Source organism: Scleropages formosus, chromosome 2, assembly GCF_900964775.1.
Source record: "Scleropages formosus chromosome 2, fSclFor1.1, whole genome shotgun sequence".
NCBI classification, from domain to species: domain Eukaryota; kingdom Metazoa; phylum Chordata; class Actinopteri; order Osteoglossiformes; family Osteoglossidae; genus Scleropages; species Scleropages formosus.
In genome coordinates this window covers 43,021,058-43,041,072 of record NC_041807.1, presented here as the reverse complement: position 1 = coordinate 43,041,072, position 20,015 = coordinate 43,021,058, and the positions used below count along the sequence as shown (strand labels likewise).

Sequence of the window (20,015 nt, the reverse complement as noted above, 5' to 3'; positions counted from 1 at the left end):
CATATCCGACACTAAATTCCGAGCTGTAGAAATGGGGACATAACATAAGTGACACATGAAAACACGACCCGCATAAACCTGGAGGGAGGGTTTGCCGTGTGGACCAATAAACCACCCCCCCCCTCGGCTCCCGGCCACTCCAGCCCCCACTCAAGCCTCGTTCGTTACCCCCTGTGGACAGAGCGCACTGACGGTGCGTGACTCTCGTCTCCAGAGGCCTCCTTTGTTTTTATTGCACACATTTATTATCATTCATATTATTTCATTACGTATTTTATTTCTCTTAAGTTTGAGCAAAAAATCCACAAAATACTGAGCATAGCATCTTCATGTTATAGTTCAGCGGGAAATGCTTCTTCTTCTTCTTATTATTATTATTATTATTATTATTATCTGCGCTCCTTCGTACCCAGCACGCGCACAGTCCTCCAGCCGGTCTCCCTTCTTGCTGATCTCGCGCCGCGCGTCGTTTGCGCTGAACTCTGACTCGGCGGAGGGGGCGGGACGGGGCTGGGCGGGGAGGGGAGGGGAGGGGAGGGGGCGGCATCCCGAGGCCTGCGCAGATGCGGGGCGGACATTGACGGGCATTAACACACACACACACACACACACACACACACACGCTGACACTCTGTGTTTGTGTTTGTTTTCGCCTCTCCGTCTCAACGTGTCCGCGTGCATCGACGCTCCGCGGACAGCCGTTAATCACGGTCCCGGGAAGGTGAGCGGCGCGCGGGACTCGGGCTCCGATCGGGATCGCATCGCATCGCATCGCATCGCATCGCATCGCATCGCTTCGCATCGCATCGCATCGGATCGCGATGCTGGAGGAACAAGATGTGAGTCGCGTCTCATCTGCAGAGGATGGACACACGATCGGGGACACACCGCAGCCTCTCTGGCAGTGTCTGAGTGTGTGTGTCCGTTGTAGTGGCGTGTGAGCGCAGTGTGTGACACTAGAGGTGTGTGACACTAGCGGTGAGCCTGCTTGTTGTGATGCGCTGCGCTGCGCTGCGCTCATCTGAGATGGAACACCGTTATATCGCAGTAATAATAGCGCAGTAATGGTACAGTGTAACGGCGAGTGATCATACAGGTTAACACACCCACATACACACACACACACACACACACACACGCGCGCGCACGCACGCACACACACACAGACGCACAGCGCTTCCAGTCAGCTGTTACATTGTAACACTGCAACACTAAGGCTGCAACATGATCTGGGTAACACTTGGTGATGCTGATGCTGACGGAATCTGTCTGTTTACCAGCATTGTAGCACTGCAGTGTCACTGGAAAGTCACTGCCGTGACACTGTAATGTGGGCAACTGGTAGTGTAGTGCTTAGAGCTGCTGCCTTTGTATCCAAAGGTTGCGGGCTTGAATCCCACCATCCAGCTGTGGGACCCTTGAGCCAGGCACTTCCGCTACCTTGCTCCAGTAAAAAATTACCCTGCTGTATAAATGAGTAAATAACTGTAGTTTACCAGTGTAAGTTGCTTTGGAGAAAAGCATTGAATAAATGTAAATGTCACTGTAATGACAGTGTAAGAGTGCTGTGTGTTACCACCCTGCTGCTCCTCCCATCATCAGTGAACATTTAGAGTGACTCTGCCTCCTGTGTGACAGTGACCCTACAATGAATGAATGAATGAATGAATGAACCAGTGAAGGGGGTCTGGCCCAACATCATCTGCGGTGGAGCTGTATTTATTAGGTGATACCGTGTTTACTTGGGTTCAACACCGTGTTTTTGTGACATATGTGCTGATAATGAAAATGTGGCCAGGTGCTTTTGTCAGCTGTGCCATGAAGAGTATCTGGAACGAGGAGTGTGTGTGGAACATATCTTGTGCCGTTCTTGGGGCGCTTGGGAGCGACACCATGGTGGTGGTGTAGCGGAGGTGCCGGCAACTAGCAGGTCCCGAGTTGGCATGAACTTGGGAGGGTTTATTCTTCCTGTCATTTCCATTCTGGTGGCATCAGTTGTAACCACTTTGCCCTGAATTAGAAACTAGAGAAGTGTGTTACTTTAAGGTGTAAAATGGTAACTGTGTTCGAGAATGTCATACGTGAAGGGCAGCTACATTAGGAAGTGCTATAAATTACATTATTATTATTATTATTATTATTCTTATTACGATTATTATGGGGGGGCACGGTGGCACAGCGGGTTTGGCTGGATCCTGGTCTCTGGTGGGTCTGGGGTTCGAGTCCTGTTGAGGTGCCTTGCAGCGCACTGGCATCCCGTCCTGGGTGTGTCCCCTCCCCCTCCAGCCCTGTGTTGCTGGATTAGGCTCCAGTTTGCTGCAGCTCCGCTCAGGTCAAGTGGTTTCAGTCTGTATTATTATTATTATTATTATTATTATTATTATTATTATTACCACATCAATATACCACTTCCCATCGTTGGGCTTTCCTGTGTGGTAAAGGGTTAGATCTTTGTTACTATAAAGAGTTCTAATGTATAAATAAGTAATGTGATCAACACTAATTGTAACCTTCAACACTTTATAGTCACAGCTCACTGTAACTGTCCTTCAATGCTTTATAGTCATAGCTCACTGTAACTCTTTATAAACACTTTACAGTCACAGCTCACTGTAAATGTCCTCAACTCTTTATAGTCACAGCTAACTGTAACTGTCCTTTGCCACTTTATCGTGACAGCTCACTGTAAGTGTCCTTCAACACTTTATAGTCACCCCTCACTGTAACTATTTATAAACACTTTATAGTCACAGCTCACTGTACATGTCCTTCAACACTTTATAGTCACAGCTCACTGTCACTGTTTTTTTAACACTTTATAGTCACAGCTAACTGTAACTGTCCTCCAACGCTTTATAGTCACAGCTAACTGTAACTGTCCTTCAACGCTTTATAGTCACAGCTCACTGTAAATGTCCTTCAGCACTTTATAGTCACCCCTCACTGTAACTGTTTATTAACACTTTATAGTCACAGCTAACTGTCACTGTTTAACACTTTATACTCACAGCTAACTGTAACTGTCCTCCAACGCTTTATAGTCACAGCTAACTGTAACTGTCTTTCAACGCTTTATAGTCACAGCTGTCACTGTTTTTTAACACTTTATAGTCACAGCTCACTGTAACTGTCCTTCGCCACTTTATAGTCACAGCTAACTGTCACTGTTTATTAACACTTTATAGTCACAGCTCACTGTAACTATTTATAAACACTTTACAGTCACAGCTCACTGTAAATGTCCTTCAACACTTTATAGTCACAGCTCACTGTAAGTGTCCTTCAGCACTTTATAGTCACAGCTCACTGTAACTGTCCTTTGCCACTTTATCGTCACAGCTCACTGTAACTGTCCTTCAGCACTTTATAGTCACCCCTCACTGTAACTGTTTATTAACACTTTATAGTCACAGCTAACTGTCACTGTTTAACACTTTATACTCACAGCTCACTGTAACTGTCCTTCAGCACTTTATACTCACCCCTCACTGTAACTATTTATAAACACTTTACAGTCACAGCTAACTGTAACTGTCCTCCAACGCTTTATAGTCACAGCTAACTGTAACTGTCTTTCAACGCTTTATAGTCACAGCTGTCACTGTTTTTTAACACTTTATAGTCACAGCTCACTGTAACTGTCCTTCGCCACTTTATAGTCACAGCTAACTGTCACTGTTTATTAACACTTTATAGTCACAGCTCACTGTAACTATTTATAAACACTTTACAGTCACAGCTCACTGTAAATGTCCTTCAACACTTTATAGTCACAGCTCACTGTAAGTGTCCTTCAGCACTTTATAGTCACAGCTCACTGTAACTGTCCTTTGCCACTTTATCGTCACAGCTCACTGTAACTGTCCTTCAGCACTTTATAGTCACCCCTCACTGTAACTATTTATAAACACTTTACAGTCACAGCTCACTGTAAATGTCCTCAACTCTTTATAGTCACAGCTCACTGTAACTGTCCTTCAACACTTTATAGTCACAGCTCACTGTAACTGTCCTTCAGCACTTTATAGTCACAACTAACTGTCATTGTTTTTTTTAACACTTTATAGTCACAGCTACCTGTAACTGTCCTTCAACGCTTTATAGTCACAGCTGTCACTGTTTTTTTAACACTTTATAGTCACCTCTCACTGTAACTGTACTTCAGCACTTTATAGTTACAGCTAACTGTAACTGTCCTTCAATGCTTTATAGTCATAGCTCACTGTAACTATTTATTAACACATTATAGTCACAGCTCACTGTAAATGTCCTTCAGCACTTTATAGTCACAGCTGTCACAGTTTTTTTAACACTTTATAGTCACAGCTCACTGTCACTGTTTTTTTAACACTTTATAGTCACAGCTAACTGTAACTGTCCTCCAACGCTTTATAGTCACAGCTAACTGTAACTGTCCTTCAACGCTTTATAGTCACAGGTCACTGTAAATGTCCTTCAGCACTTTATACTCACCCCTCACTGTAACTATTTATAAACACTTTACAGTCACAGCTAACTGTAACTGTCCTCCAACGCTTTATAGTCACAGCTAACTGTAACTGTCTTTCAACGCTTTATAGTCACAGCTGTCACTGTTTTTTAACACTTTATAGTCACAGCTCACTGTAACTGTCCTTCGCCACTTTATAGTCACAGCTAACTGTCACTGTTTATTAACACTTTATACTCACAGCTCACTGTAAATGTCCTTCAGCACTTTATAGTCACAGCTCACTGTAACTGTCCTTTGCCACTTTATCGTCACAGCTCACTGTAACTGTCCTTCAGCACTTTATAGTCACCCCTCACTGTAACTATTTATAAACACTTTACAGTCACAGCTCACTGTAAATGTCCTCAACTCTTTATAGTCACAGCTCACTGTAACTGTCCTTCAACACTTTATAGTCACAGCTCACTGTAACTGTCCTTCAACGCTTTATAGTCACAACTAACTGTCATTGTTTTTTTTAACACTTTATAGTCACAGCTACCTGTAACTGTCCTTCAACGCTTTATAGTCACAGCTGTCACTGTTTTTTTAACACTTTATAGTCACCTCTCACTGTAACTGTACTTCAGCACTTTATAGTTACAGCTAACTGTAACTGTCCTTCAATGCTTTATAGTCATAGCTCACTGTAACTATTTATTAACACATTATAGTCACAGCTCACTGTAAATGTCCTTCAACGCTTTATAGTCACAGCTGTCACTGTTTTTTTAACACTTTATAGTCACCTCTCACTGTAACTGTACTTCAGCACTTTATAGTTACAGCTAACTGTAACTGTCCTTCAATGCTTTATAGTCATAGCTCACTGTAACTATTTATTAACACATTATAGTCACAGCTCACTGTAAATGTCCTTTAGCACTTTATAGTCACAGCTGTCACAGTTTTTTTAACACTTTATAGTCACAGCTCACTGTAAGTGTCCTTCAACACTTTATAGTCACAGCTAACTGTCACTGTTTATTAACATTTTACAGTCACAGCTCACTGTAAATGTCCTCAACTCTTTATAGTCCCAGCTGTCACTGTCCTCCAGCACTTTATAGTCACAGCTCACTGTAAGTGTCCTTCAACACTTTATAGTCACAGCTAACTGTCACTGTTTATTAACATTTTACAGTCACAGCTCACTGTAAATGTCCTCAACTCTTTATAGTCCCAGCTGTCACTGTCCTCCAGCACTTTATAGTCACAGCTCACTGTAAGTGTCCTTCAACACTTTATAGTCACAGCTAACTGTCACTGTTTATTAACATTTTACAGTCACAGCTCACTGTAAATGTCCTCAACTCTTTATAGTCCCAGCTGTCACTGTCCTCCAGCACTTTATAGTCACAGCTCACTGTAAATGTCCTTCAACACTTTATAGTCACAGCTAACTGTCACTGTTTATTAACACTTTATAGTCACAGCTCACTGTAACTATTTATAAACACTTTACAGTCACAGCTCACTGTAAATGTCCTTCAACACTTTATAGTCACAGCTCACTGTAAGTGTCCTTCAACGCTTTATAGTCACAGCTAACTGTACATGTCCTTCAACACTTTATAGTCACAGCTCACTGTAACTGTCCTAAGCCATTTCATAGTCACAGCTAACTGTAACTGTTTATTAACACTTTAGTCACCTCTTACTGTAAATGTCTTTCAGCACTTTATACTCACAGCTCACTGTAAATCTCCTTCAGCACTTTATAGTCACAGCTCACTGTAACAGTTAACACTTTATAGTCACAGCTAACTGTCACTGTTTTTTTAACACTTTATAGTCACAGCTAACTGTAACTTTCCTTCAACACTTTATACTCACAGCTCACTGTAAGGTTTTATTAATAACTTATTGTTCTTTTCCTTACTTTTTTTCTTGTTCCACCAACTAACTTTCATTGAACATGAACACTTAGGTCAACCATAGGTACGATGCTGGATTAACCAGCAGTTGGTGCTTTGGAGTAGGGACTGGACTCAGTCTGAATTCTTACCTGCAGCTGATGCACCAAAGCAGTTTTTTTAATTCTTTTTTTGTTTTTATTCCAGTGGTTTCCCTCTGAGAACACATCCAAACCTTCAGCCTGCTGTCCCGTTGCCACTTACAGAAGTTGAGCTCATGCCTGTTGAATACAATACCAACTTGCAGATGTCTTCCCTGTAGAGTCATTGTACAGCTGTTGGCCGCAGGGGGCATAATGTTTGAGGGCACAGATTTGTAATCTGAATTTTGCATGAAGTCTCACGCTCCAGTGGGGTTTACTGTGAATTACTCCAGTAGCAATACCTTGCTGTATAAATATATCTAATATTGTAAGGGCTTCGGATGAAAATGCTTGTTAAGCAGTAAGTTCATAAAGCTTTGACTCTTAAGCACCAGCTGCACATACCTGTTGTTATGGAGTTCATTGTGACCTTTGACCTTGTGCTCCAAATTTGAGTGCAGCTCTGTGCACGTGACAAACTCCCTGATGTGTGATGTGGGCTGTCATTTGCACAGCCCTGTTTTTGCTCATCCTGGCTGCATTTCTGCTCATTTTCACAGCAGTCTAAAGTGCTCCACCGGAGGTGTCTTTAGCACGTCTGTCAACATGCGTGTGTGTATCAATAAAGGACCGCGTTTACCAATTTTCCATTTATTTAGCAGACTCTTTTCTCCAAAGCAACTTGCAATGAACCCTATGTAGTGTTATCAGCCCACACACCTTATTCACCAAGGTGACTTACATGGCTAGATACACTCCTTACACTGGGTCACTCATCCGTACGTCGGTGGAACGCACTCTCTCTCTGTCTCACACACACACACACACTGTGGGGGAACCTTAACAGCATCTGTTTGGACTGTGGGAGGAAACCAGAGCACCCGGAGGAAACCGGGGAGAAATGGGGAGAACATGCAAACTCCACACAGACTAAGTGGGGATCAAACCCACATCCTCTCGCTCTGTGAGACAGCAGCGCTACTTGCTCTGCCATCCAGCTGGCAGCACTGATGTTTATACTGAGAGGCATTCAAACGTGTCCTCACAATCGGCTGTGACAAATGTGTCATGTATGTGAAGTACAGTTTTCCCCCCTTCTGGTGTTTAACTGTGTTCATCTCACTTCCTAAATCAACATTTGTGAATTTATCATTTAGCGTATTTTTCCTAAACTGAACATTAAGTTTTACAAAATAAATCCCATTGACATTTGCACAAAACGTCTTACCACTGCTTCTCTGCCCTCTGACAGGGAGGAAAATTTTCCACTTCCTATGGAAACGCACTTTGAACCCGTGTGGTTTTGGTCACCATGACGCCCAGTAGAGGATTCTGGGATTGACGTGTGGCTCATTCCCACTGATGGCCTGGACCGGGTGAGAGAGAGCGCTTCACGATCCCGTATGTGCTTGTGTGTGTGTGTGTGTATATGGTGTGTGTATATGGTGTGTGTGTCTGTTGGTCTCATTTTGCAGAATGTGCGTTTGGTCCGTGTGTTTCCAGATGGGGTCGCTGTGCGGTCTAAGGTGTTTTCTTCGTCCTCTCCACAGGGGTCCACTGGCCTGCTAGAGCAATGGGAAGTTGCTGGAGTTGCCTGTACAAAGACTCGGTCCCAGACAACCACCCCACCAAGTTCAAGGTTCTCTCCCCCCCCCCTCCCCCCCATGATCCACACAACCCCACTGGCATTTTCAGTGGACCCCCCCCCCAAGGGGGAGCAAGCTACTTGGGGTGCTGATTATGATATGGAATATATATACCTAAAATTGCAGTATTATAAGTGTTAGAATCACCCAGACTTATAAGAGGTGCTGGTGTCACTGTGACCCAACAAGCCTTGCTAGTGTTGCTGTGACCCATCGAACCATGTCGGTGTCGCTGTGACCCATCAAGCCTTGCTGGTGTCGCTATGACCCAACGAGTTGCGTCGGTGTCGCTGTGACCCATTGAACCATGTCAGTGTTGCCGTGACCCAATGAGACTTGCTGGTATCGCTGTGACCCATCGAGCCTTGCTGGTGTCACTGTGACCCATTGAGCCATGTCGGTGTTGCCGTGACCCAACGAGCCTTGCTGGTATCGCTGTGACCCAACGAGCCTTGCTGGTGTCGCTGTGACCCGTTGAAAACCATGTCAGTGTTGCCGTGACCCAACGAGACTTGCTGTTATCGCTGTGACCCATCGAGCCTTCCTGGTGTCACTGTGACCCAATGGGCCGTGTCGGTGTCGCTGTGATATGAAGAAGACTGTTAAAACTGTAGACTTAGGAAGAGGGCATCTTCAACACATTGCTTCTGAATAAACACACACTCTCTCAAGTGTTTACTTCCTCAAGCGTTTCCCATCTTACACTGTTTAGCACCTCAGCGTAAAGTTCTTTGGTGCACTTGAATTATAGACCGACCTTCCCCACAGAATCACTCATCTTCCTCTTTGGATTGTCCAACTCAACATGCAGTCCCACAGGAGTTCTCCTTGAACTTGAACGCTCCACTTTTCAGTCAGGTTCTTGACGGCGATTGTGTGGTTCTGACCAACCACGCAGGTGACCAATGTGGACGATGAAGGCAACGAGCTGGGCTCTGGCACCATGGAGCTCACGCAGACAGAGCTGGTCCTGCACACACGCAAGCGCGATGCTGTCCGGTGGCCCTACCTCTGCCTACGCCGCTACGGCTATGACTCAAACCTCTTCTCCTTTGAGAGTGGCCGTCGCTGTCAGACCGGACAGGGTGAGCCTCACCTGCTTTCTCACAAGTATATGTGCAACTACACATAACTTCCATCATACAAACCGGGCTTCGAACCAAGTGCCAACTATTGTGGCTAGTTTTTTGTCTCAGTGTTATAATAATAATTATAACTACACTCAGCGATCATGTCACGTGATGAGTACAGTGAAAAGCTGCTAGCATGGCTGATGAAAATACAATGTATGCTGTTTTTTAAAAAAAACGTATGATTCGGCACAGCAAAATTACATGGTAAAAGAAAGACCTGTATGATCTTCAAAACCGGTGAGACAGTGCAAAAAGATAAAAAGTCTGTTTTCGGGATAGAGCATCATATTATATTGTATATCTTGTACAGTCTTTGCACACCAAATGAAGAAAACACTTTCCTGAAAAAACCATTTGTAAGATGATTTTTCATAACTCAAAACCCTACATTAATTACCCTGTAATACCATGTGTGTGTGTGTGTGTGTTACATTGCTGTGCTGTATGAAAGTGTAAATGACTGTAGGGAATCCAGTGTATGCAGCGTTTGGTTCTCATAAACATGAAGAAATGCCTCCTGCGTGGGAGATGCGCTGACGAGCGGAGCTCCTCGTCAAGTCGAATTGTCGTAGCTGCGGTGGGCAGCTCTTGGGAACGACTCTGTGCTACAGGAAGAGACTTTGAAAAGACGCCTCTTTTCATGTTTCCCCCAGTTGGACGAAAGCTTTGTAGCCGTTTCTTCGCCTGGCGTTCAAACCACATTTAATACGTAAACATGTGTCAGCCAGATCATGAAAATATTCAAACCCTATACTTCCCGGACAGACACTGGAGCACCGTGTCCCTGCATCGGTCATGTGCCTATTGATAATAAATGAGTGAAATGTGCACCATTGAAAGAGAAGGTGCAAGTAATTTTCTGAAGTGACGTCTCTTTTGTCCTGGAATTGTACTTTCCCCCCCAAAAAATAAAGGTCATTCAACCCCCTCTAACAGGATTTCAGGACATGAAGTGTGCGTTCTCTGCGAAGGCGGCCGGACTTGAACCTGTCACTCAGTGTTTGCTGTTGTCCACTCAGGGATCTTTGCCTTCAAGTGTCCACGGGCTGAAGAGATCTTCACTCTGCTCCAGGAGCTCATGCAGTGCAACAGCATCAACGTTGTTGAAGAACCGGTGATGATGGGCCGCCCCGGACACCCCCCTGAGCTGGACATCCCACGCACCCCGCAGACCCCCAACAGTACGTACGTCTCATTTGGCACTCTTTGTTCTCGTTACCTGCACACGGCTGCGCTCCAGACGGTGCCGTTTGGGCTCGTTTTTTTTTTGACGTTCACGCTGATGCTTTTCTCCAAAGCGACTTACAATTACTTACCCATTTATACAGCTGGGTAATGTTACTGGAGGGTAACATTCAGGGTAAGTACCTTGCTCAAGGGGGGTGGGGATCAAACCTGTAACCTTTGGGTCCAAAGGCAGCAGCTGGAACCACTTCACTACCAGCTGTTTCCTTCCTCGGTACAAGCTGTTCTGCTGGTTTGGACCTTAAAGGGACAGTGAAAAGTGGCCTCAACTGGACTTGTCATTGAAGTTCTGTGGGTGGAACCGCAGGAGCAGTCCATGAGCGGAACCGCAGAACCGCTCGGGCAGAGGTCTATGTGTGTAAATCTCTTATCTGCGTCACGGTCAAAAACACACGTGTTTGCAAGATCTGTTTCTTACGCCTTCTGGTGAGATTAGTCCCGACGTGAATGCGTGCGACTGCTGTAGAATTGCGCAGTCATCTGTAACGGTTTCGAGTTGTAGGGAGGCCTTGTTTTGCTCCTTAACCGCTCTCCAACTCACCTGTCTCCAGCTCCAGCATACACGGTGCAGGGGTTCCCAAATGGTTACCCAGGGTACCCCATCAGTGCGGACTCCTCCCACGCCTCTTCTCGCCATCCCTCCCTGGCCGACGATGACCAGGTGAAAGTCCTCGTTGCTCTGCCCGCTCAGCATCACCCGCATCCTGAGATGTGGTTCATGGTTCGGGTCACCTCTGTCTTAGGAGTTCACTCTAGGTCCATATGGCCCGCACTTGTGGTCCAGCTGAGCCGCACACATGACACGGCCCTCTTTGCACACATGTTTTCACCCCAACACCCCACATGTGCTCCTCTTCCCCTCCAGACTCACACGTATGTCAACACGGCAAGTGTGGAAGGAGAGGTCAGAGGTCGGCACTGCGTTCACTCTCTGCCCGAGGTGCGGCCCAGCACGTTCGCGGAGACCGCTCGCAGTTTGCCTCCCGTGGGCGGTCAGGGAGGCAGCCATCCCGGCATGCACTGCTGCCCCCACGAGGAGCACGGGGACCCTCAGGTCTTCCTGCAGACCACCTCCCAGGAGGCGAAGTTCAGGCTGGGACCGACGCCAGCGCAGCGCCGAATGCTGGACCGCGAGAGGCACGCCCACCACTCCCATGGCCTCAGAGGCCACGAGGAGGGAGCCGTGGCCTCAGAGATGGAAGGCAGCGGCCCTCAGTCTTTGCCACCCTTTCACCTGCACAACCCGCACTCCTACCACCACCACCACCACCACCTGGCTCACCGGCACCCGGTGCCCGAGCCCCAGGAGGTTTGCCAGGCAACCCAGCTCACCTACGAGAACATCAACGGTCTGCGCGGGTCTGCGCGCCGCCGTGGGCGCCGCCTCAACCCGTGTCCTGGCAGCGTCTCGCATTCGGGGGGGTCCAGCAGCAGCAGCAGCGGGGGGGGAGGGCCACCCCCTGCACTTGTCCCAAGGCCACGCCCACGGCCCCGCCTCCTTGCCCTCCCAGGGTTACGGCTGCGAGCGGGTTGCGGGCGGAGCCCACCGAAAGACGGCGCTGCTGAACTACGAGAACCTGCCGTCGCTCCCGCCTGTGTGGGAGTACTGCGCCCTGCAGCGGGACGAGGAGGACGACGATGACGAGGAAGGGGGGCAGGACGAAGACGACGAATACGAGGAAGAGGACTACGACGAGTACGAGTTTTCCGAGGGACCCGGTACCCCCAACGGCTACCACCAGGATGGGGGCCACGCCATGCGCAACTACGTCAACACGGAGCGCATGGCGCTGGGGCCCCCCCGGCAGCCGCACTGCTCTGTGGGCATTGACTACGGCTGCGATTACCGCCGCGGTGGGAGCCGGGGTGGGGGCGGGGCGAGGGGAGGGTGCGAGCATGGCCATGGCGCCCCCTCCAGGCAGCTGAACTACATCCAGGTGGAGCTGGACGGAGAGCCCGGCAGGGAGCCCGTAGGGGGCGGCGGTGCCCAGCAGCCACTGCAGCACCAGATGCCTCCCTCTGGGCCGCGCCGCAGCGAATTCTACGCCGTCATCGACCTGAAGAAGACGGCCGCCATGTCCAACCTGCAGAGGGCCCTCCCTCGCGATGATGGTACGGCCCGGAAAACGCGCCACAACAGCACCGACCTGCCCCTGTGAGCCGCGCACCTCCCCCCCCTTCATTTCACCGGTCGAGCCAACGGGGCAGCTGGGGGTGTCGGTTCTCATCAGCCTCCTCTGTGGTTTCAGCGAGGCTTGGTTTTCGTTGCCGCCTGGGTTTGTGGTTTTGTGGCAGGGGGCGGGCAGTGGCCGTGTCCCGGGCCTGATGACATCGCCGCGGGATTTCTGTCAGCTCTGGACACCTACACCTTGTCTTTCTTTCTCTTCGTCCTCTTGGCTTTTCACCGCCAGTCGCTTTGGAGTGTTGAGTATTCAGTGTGGGTATGGGGAGCCCCTCCCCTGCGGTCAGTGTGGAGTATGAAGCATCCCCCCACCCCATCCCACCCATCCCATCCCATCCCATCCCATCCCATCCCCCCTCAGTGTTTGTGTTGAACAAACCGGAGTGCATGTGGAGAGCAGTTGCTTTCAGGCATTGACCTGCGCAATAAACACACTAGGGTCACGTGGTCAGGACCCCAAAATGAAGTTGAAGTTGAAGTGAGCGTTTGCCAAAGGCCCCCCGGGGTCAATGACGCGGGTCGCTTGAGCGCAGCGGTGCGTACGGGCTCTCGCCGCGTTGGCGCTGCGCTCAGGAAGTTCCTCGTGCTTCGCCGGCTGCCCCCGAAACGCGTTCTGCCTCCCCGGTTGTGGAATACGGCGGGTCCCCGACTTACACGCTTTTGAGTACGGAACGTTTCGCCTTTCCGGACTCTCGACAAGTGTTTAGCGTTTACTTTTCATAGAGCAGTTGGACTTGCCCAACGTGCTGGCAGACAGCGACTGCGAACGCGAAGGGCTGCTTTGAGTTCGTCAAAACGGCAAGGAGAAGGTGAAGAAGCCGTAGGCGATCCTGCGGCTGCTACACCTACCGGATCTGAGTCGTCAGCGAAGCGCCGCCTCTCCGTGATCCTCCACCGCCATGTAACACCTCCAGTTGTGAGTTGATGGGCAGCTGCGGTCTGCGTTTCGAGGCAGATAACGTACCACTTAGATTGTTTTTTACATTTCTTGCAATTATGCCTCTATTTCTTACTGTTACGCCTCTGTCGGGTGTTGCCGAATGCCATGTGACGTGTCGAGTAAAGAGCGCATCCCGGAGGGTGCGTGGGCACCAACACCGTGATCTGCTTCTGGTCAGAGTTCTTTATTCCGCTTTCGAATCTGATTCGGAACGCTATGCGGGTGCAATGCGTAAATTGTACTTTTGCTGAGATGCGCGTCGCTTTGGACAAAAGCGTCTGCTAAATGAACGAATGTAAACGTAAATGTAAATGTAAATGCACGAGTCATCCCGGCTCACCGGCGCGGGGTGGGGGAGGGGTTCCGCAACTCTGTTCCCGTCCGGATCGCAGAGCTGTCGGGGTTACTGACGTCCACATTGAGTCGTTTAGCAGATGCTTTTCTCCGCGGCAACGAACAACTCGGGGTGAACGCAGCTGCATTTCGCCGACGGTCCAACACCATGTTCTTGACACAAGCAGCTGCTTGCAGAATTGAGGATGAGCCCCTGGAGCGCTGCATTTTACGTTCGACTTGCAAACGTTGAGTAACGCGCCAGGTCTCAGGCCTAGTTAACTTGGTAAGTCGGGGACTAGCTGTACGTTGAAGTTTCCGTAGCAACTTTTAAAAAGTCAAGTTAGTGCCAAAAATGTGCATAAGTGAGGAGCACTTTTTCCGCAACTTCATTCCAATGAGCTGCACTTTACACGGAAATCAAATGCGGGCAGGGCACTGGTTTCCATGGAAATGGCTGCCAGAGGACACCCCGTCCCCGGGTGATGCGGAGATCTCCATAGAAATGGTCTCGAGGCAACACCTGGGTTTCCCCTTTGCTTCCTGGCTTCCCTCAGACCTTCGTTCGCTGACGTCGCGGAGCCCCGGGTCTCGGGCTCCGTTGCCTCGAACCGTCTTGCTGCTGAGCGAAGAAGACTCCGCAAGGGACGAAGGCCAGTACAGAGAGCAGAAAGCGGTATGGCCGGCGCTCGGTGCGCACGCAACGGGGTACGAGAGCTCACGGTCGAAGCCGTCAGCTCAGTTGGCGGCGCTGCGGCCGGGGCTCGGTCACCAGCTGTCTGGCGGACCGAAGCGCTGTTGTTGCGGAGCTCGCCCTCTGGGTGGAAGCGTCCTGCAGAGAAAGTTGTCCGTTGCCAGTGGTCCGCTTGCGAGTGGCGCCGCGTTCCTCCATCGTCTTCAAGTGCCAAACTTCTCGAGCTCATTTAAAGTCTGAACGTGCGTTCGTTCCGTGTCTGATCATAGTGCCATTAGGATCTCGAGGGCTAAGCATCAAATCCAGAAAACCTCACGAGTATCGATCTGACTGTGAAAATGCTCCGCGTTTCCTCTCACTGCTCCTCCTCCTTTCCTTTACCCACAAAGCAACGTGCAGCCCGCTCTGTTGGACCCACGCCTGGGGCCCGCGAGCAGCCGGGCTCGGCGCCCTCCGCCAGAGGCGCTTGGAGCCACCGGGTGTCTGCGGGGGACGAGGGAGACGGAACCTTCTGGGGAATGAGCGGTCGCGCTCGTAACGTGGTCGTAACGTGGTCCTGCGCTGTGGTGTGGGTATACCGCGTCACCCGTTGCTTTGGGGCGCTTCGAATCACTTGCACTTTTATGACTTAATGGGGCTTTCGGCGACGTGTGCGGACGCACATTTTACATTCGTAGCATTTCTGTTGTGCGCTTTGGTCCCTCTGGTCTTGGAGGCTCCGGGCCGGAGCCCTCACCGTCAACATTTGTGGCTTGGAGACGCACTCGACCGCCTGAGCGCTCGGGTGCCAGCGACTCCGTGGCCGCCACGCAACCGTGCGCTCGTGTCTCACGTAGCCCATAATTTTTTACAGCCTGTAGTATTGAAACGCAGCTCTAGATTACAGTGAAGTTTCCTGTATTGTACCCGATGTTCGCTTTCCTTTAAATATTGATTCACGACAACGTAGAAAAACAACTCCAGCATAAGCTAATTGATGGAGCAGCTTGTGCAAGATGAGCTGATCCGATGCTTTCGGCACTAAGGGTTCCGAAAAAAACGGGCCCGAAAATGGGTTTCCACGTGCGTCCTGTCAGAACGCACCGTTTCGTCATTTTCTGGGGAAACTTTGTTGTTGGAAAGTTGCTGTATTTAGCAAAAATGTGGACTCTTGCTCTCGCGAGACCCTTCACATTGTCCAGTACCGCAGTATTGCAGAAGTGACGTGGAGAAGGGAGACGCGCTTCTCCTCAACATGCAAACTGCTGGTGTCCACAGCGTGTTCATAACTTGTGTTCGAAAGTCTGCAAAGTCTGCAAACCACTTCACTTTGTTTTTATGGACTCCTCTTGTCACCAAAGTGACTTGAACAAGCTCAGTTACAACACGGTAAATAAATAACAACAGAGTAAAGCAGCTGGCGTATCGCTGAGCCACAGTCAGTGAAAGGTTAATAATGATAACGATCATAAATGAAGAAATACTCTTTAGTTTAATATTTCCATTAACTTTGAGCTGCTTTAATATTAATACTGGTGGGCAAAAATTTGTTGTTTCCTCCAGCTCCGTTTAATCGCGGGTGGCTGATTGATCCCATAGCCATCGATGTATCGATCGCCCGTATTCCGCACACAAGCTTTAAACGCTGTGGAAGCGAGTCGAATGAAGGCTGTCCCACACCTCTCTTCCGTTTCCCCGTCTTCGCCGCCTCCTGTCGGCCGGGAGGGTAAGCGCAGGACAAGAGAAATGAAAGGGAAATGTTCGCGTCTTGAAATTATACCGAACTCGTGTGATTTTCGCTCCGGCGTGTCTGGACCAGGGTGTTACCCGCAGCTATGATCCTTATTATTTGCAGTTAGTCCATCGTCGCTCTCGTGGCACGTCGCTACGGAGCGTGTCGTTTTGTCGTCTCTTTCTAGTCCGTCGCATCGCTGTAATTTACACGCGCTTTACCTACACGGCACCGTGCGTCGCTCCTCGAGACGCCGCGTGTCTTTTGCCGTGAACATTTAACATGCAACTACGTCTCGGTCTCTGCGACTCGCTCCCAGGAAGTAGGGCGGTAATGATGTCACGTCGCGATGTGCAGGAAGTCAGTTTCCGTCGCTTGTTTAAATCCGAATGGACCTACAGCGAACTCGAACTGCCCGGGTTCTTTGCATCTTTAAATTTGCACTCGCACAAAACCAGGATTTCACCTGGCTTAATCGTTTCGGTTTCAGCATTTCTGCCTCATGCCAGCACTTTATTGTGCCATAAGTGACAGGTGCCAAATACGGTCGTGCAGACAGTAGCAGGGCTGCTCTTGGGGGGTTCGGGGCTGTCGGGGAATCCTAATCCTAAGAAGTTACCTCGCCCACCCGTGTTTACAGAAATATTGTAGACCTCACGTTGAATAGCAGCGATCCTTTTCCGTTGTCGTCGTCATCGTTGTGATCGTTGTTTACGCGCCACAGCGTTCCTGCTTCAGGATTGGAGGGTCTCTCCTGCCGGGCTTATTTTCCGCTTTATGGCGGTTCGGTTCGGACCTCTGGCCGAGCACCTGGCACGGACGGTGCCGCGGTCCCCTTAAATGTTTACACGGTGCAGGCGAAAGCGGTCCAGCGCTCGTCTTTCTCCCGATTCCACTGTCGTCTCCTTAGAGCCACGTCCCCCGCCCCCCATCCGCGACTGTGAGCGGGACCAAGTGAGGACCGGACCCCTGGGACCCCTGGGACCCCTGGGACCCCTTCCTTCTTAGTGGCCAATAATGTTTCTGACTCGGGGAATAACATAACCAGCTGGCTGGCTGGCTAGCCTGCAGGGGGCGCTCAAGTTCTCTTTGTTATGTACTTTGCACACAGTATTGGTGGAGTCTCATTCCACGCGGCACTTTGCTGCAGAGAGAAGCTTGGTCCATTTCGTCCTCCTGTCCTTCGTGTCCCTTCGTCCACGAACAGACAAGTGTCCGCTTTCAGTTGAGCCACGTGGAGTCACACCCCCCGCACCTCTTTTGTCTCGGTGGAAAGAGAGCGAGTTTTTCCACCGACGTTACTTTGATATTTACGGCAAGTGGTTGAGAGCGAGGCTTGTACGGCACGCGCGTCCTGTGCCGACCGTGCAGGTTCCGCTCCAACCGTGTCTAAGTGACCTCCGGAGTTAAGGTACTCTGTAACTGTCCCCGCGGACAGAGTAGACGAACCCAGAGTCCCGGTTCACGCGCCGCCCCCATCTTGCTGTTCCTCCGGTCGTGTGGCACGGCGGACGTTGTCTGGAAAAAGCGGATCCGACACGGGATCCCGTGAGCCCCGTGTTTCCCTCGGCGCGGAAGACTCTTAACCAGGTGGAGAAGGTCCGCCGGCATACCCTACAGCATGCATTTGACGTTTCCCCTATATATATAAAATCTTTTTGTACAGAAAGCATGTTACTCTAAGTACTAAAAGTGTTTAAGTGAGCTGTAAATATCTGCCTCTGGTTTTAGTCTCGGTCTCTTAACGTCAGTCTGTCTGTTTCTTGGTTGACGTGATGTAAGAAAACAGGAAAAAAAGAGTAATTTTTATGTATTCCTTGCGGCGCGCACAAGGAAGATGTATAATTCACAACGGTGGGCGTCGATATTTAAAAGCGGAAAAACGAAGAAAAAAACGACCGTGTTTTGAATGTAGGGGGCAGTAGGGGGCTGGGCTTCAGCACAGGAGGCGCTCCTACCGGGGCCACGCTCTTTTAATTTATTTTATACGTGTCTCGAGAGCTGAGGGCGTCGATCTGTTCCGAGCGAAGCGGAACGCGGTGCGGGATCTCGGGCTTTGCAGGCAGAGGTCAGCGGAGGGGCCGCGAACCCCTTGTGGTCCGCACTTCGGTTCCGCGTGACGTTTCTGCTCGCGCTCGCATTTCGCTTCCTCTCCTGCCGAACGGCTCCAGCGTTGGCAAATGGACAAAAACAAACTTTTTCTTTTGTTGGACAAGAAAAAAATGTGATTACACCTTTTTTTTTAAAGTCTTTTACTTGATTTTTCAAGTAAAACATGGTGTAGGTTTGTGTTTGGTCCTCTGTGTTCTTTAAGTGTGCGTTCAGGTGGAATCCCTTGCAATGCGTCTGTACTGACACTGAACGCAGCGACCAGGCACGTCTTTCGCTGGCCTCCAACACACGCGCGCGCGCACGCACACACGCACACGCACGGGCACGCACACGCGTCTCCTAGGGAAACATCATGAGGGTTTGATCTGGGCAAAGAGCAGAAAAGCAGCGGCGCGGTGGAGAGCTTTCTACTCTGCATTCAGTGATTACGTGTGTATAAGGTTGAAATCCCCTCACCTGTCTGTTCTCAAGTGGAGAAATGAGCTTTAAAGGTTCATTTTGAGTAGAGGTTCTAAAACGCAAACATTCGTGTTTGTCTCATGATCCTTTCCGGCGTGGGTCATCAAGACGAGGATGAAACCGGTCGTGTTGGAGACCAGCGGCGGGCTTCCCGACGTGGCGCTCGTCAGCCTTCCGCTCCGATGGCATCGGGGTGTTGAGGTTGAAAATGTGAAATTGCTCACTTGTCCATCTTGGAATGACCTTGAAGATGTCAGCGGTCACGATGACTTTCCAAGCTTTGCGGCTCCGTGATGTCGGGTTGTGAAGTCCGCTCTGCCGTGGTCAAGGATGCTTTGAGAGCTGTCGACCGCGTCCCACCTCTGTCTTCTACCCACACGGGTTCCGCTGTCTTCTCCAGCTGAAAATCCTGGGCCTGTTCTTCAGAAGAATGAGCCCTCTCATTTCACAGCAGGTTACACATCTGTCTACGCACGTGCTGTTGCGGAGCTGACGCTGGCACTTTTGGAGCGTAAAAAGCGACTGTGTCTTCATCTCGGGTTCAATAGCCATGGCCTGCAAAACACAGCAGGAGGCGTAACGCCGAGGGCGACGGGTCGGGCCGCTCTCCTCCGAGCACACTTTTACTCTGTGTACTACCTCATTGGCTGGAATCATTCCATTTGCATAACCTCTTATTGGCAGCGGTGTTTCGCGCGGCTCCCCTCGCTGGCTAGGATCGTTCCGCTAACGCGGAACGCTCGCAAGCCGAAGTGTCTGCGTTTGCGAACCTTCGCTCGGCGGTTGGGTTTCGCCCGGCGGTGTTTCTCCGGGGCCAGGATCCTTCCGTTTTCTGTCGGCTACAGTCATTCCGGTTGCGCACCAGGATCATTCCGTTCGGACGGGGTGGTGTCCGCTTGGTCTCGTTGGCGTTCGGAGCACTTTGCGAAGCCAAGTGACCGTTTCTCCACCGTTTGCAGACGGCGGCTGTTGCCGGTGGTTCTCGTGTAAAGGGCTAAAAACCACCGTGCCGCGCCGCGCGCAGGCGTCGCCTTCGTCGCTTCGCCGCTTTTGCCGTACGGAGCGGCCG

The 20,015-nt window shown here is 50.0% G+C and overlaps 1 protein-coding gene across 1 annotated transcript in view; it reads left to right on the top strand.

The window, feature by feature from the left end:
- The first annotated feature begins 7,863 nt into the window (after positions 1 to 7,863).
- frs3 (fibroblast growth factor receptor substrate 3) overlaps positions 7,864 to 20,015 on the top strand; it is a 12,391-nt gene continuing 239 nt past the window's right edge. The window contains 7 exon segments of the mRNA XM_029249824.1: positions 7,864 to 7,892; positions 8,042 to 8,130; positions 9,036 to 9,222; positions 10,290 to 10,451; positions 11,067 to 11,176; positions 11,381 to 11,967; positions 11,969 to 20,015. The exon segment at positions 11,969 to 20,015 is cut by the window's right edge and continues 239 nt beyond it. Of these exon segments, the coding sequence (XP_029105657.1) occupies positions 8,065 to 8,130; positions 9,036 to 9,222; positions 10,290 to 10,451; positions 11,067 to 11,176; positions 11,381 to 11,967; positions 11,969 to 12,674 (1,818 nt within the window). The 5' untranslated portion in view covers positions 7,864 to 7,892; positions 8,042 to 8,064 and the 3' untranslated portion in view covers positions 12,675 to 20,015.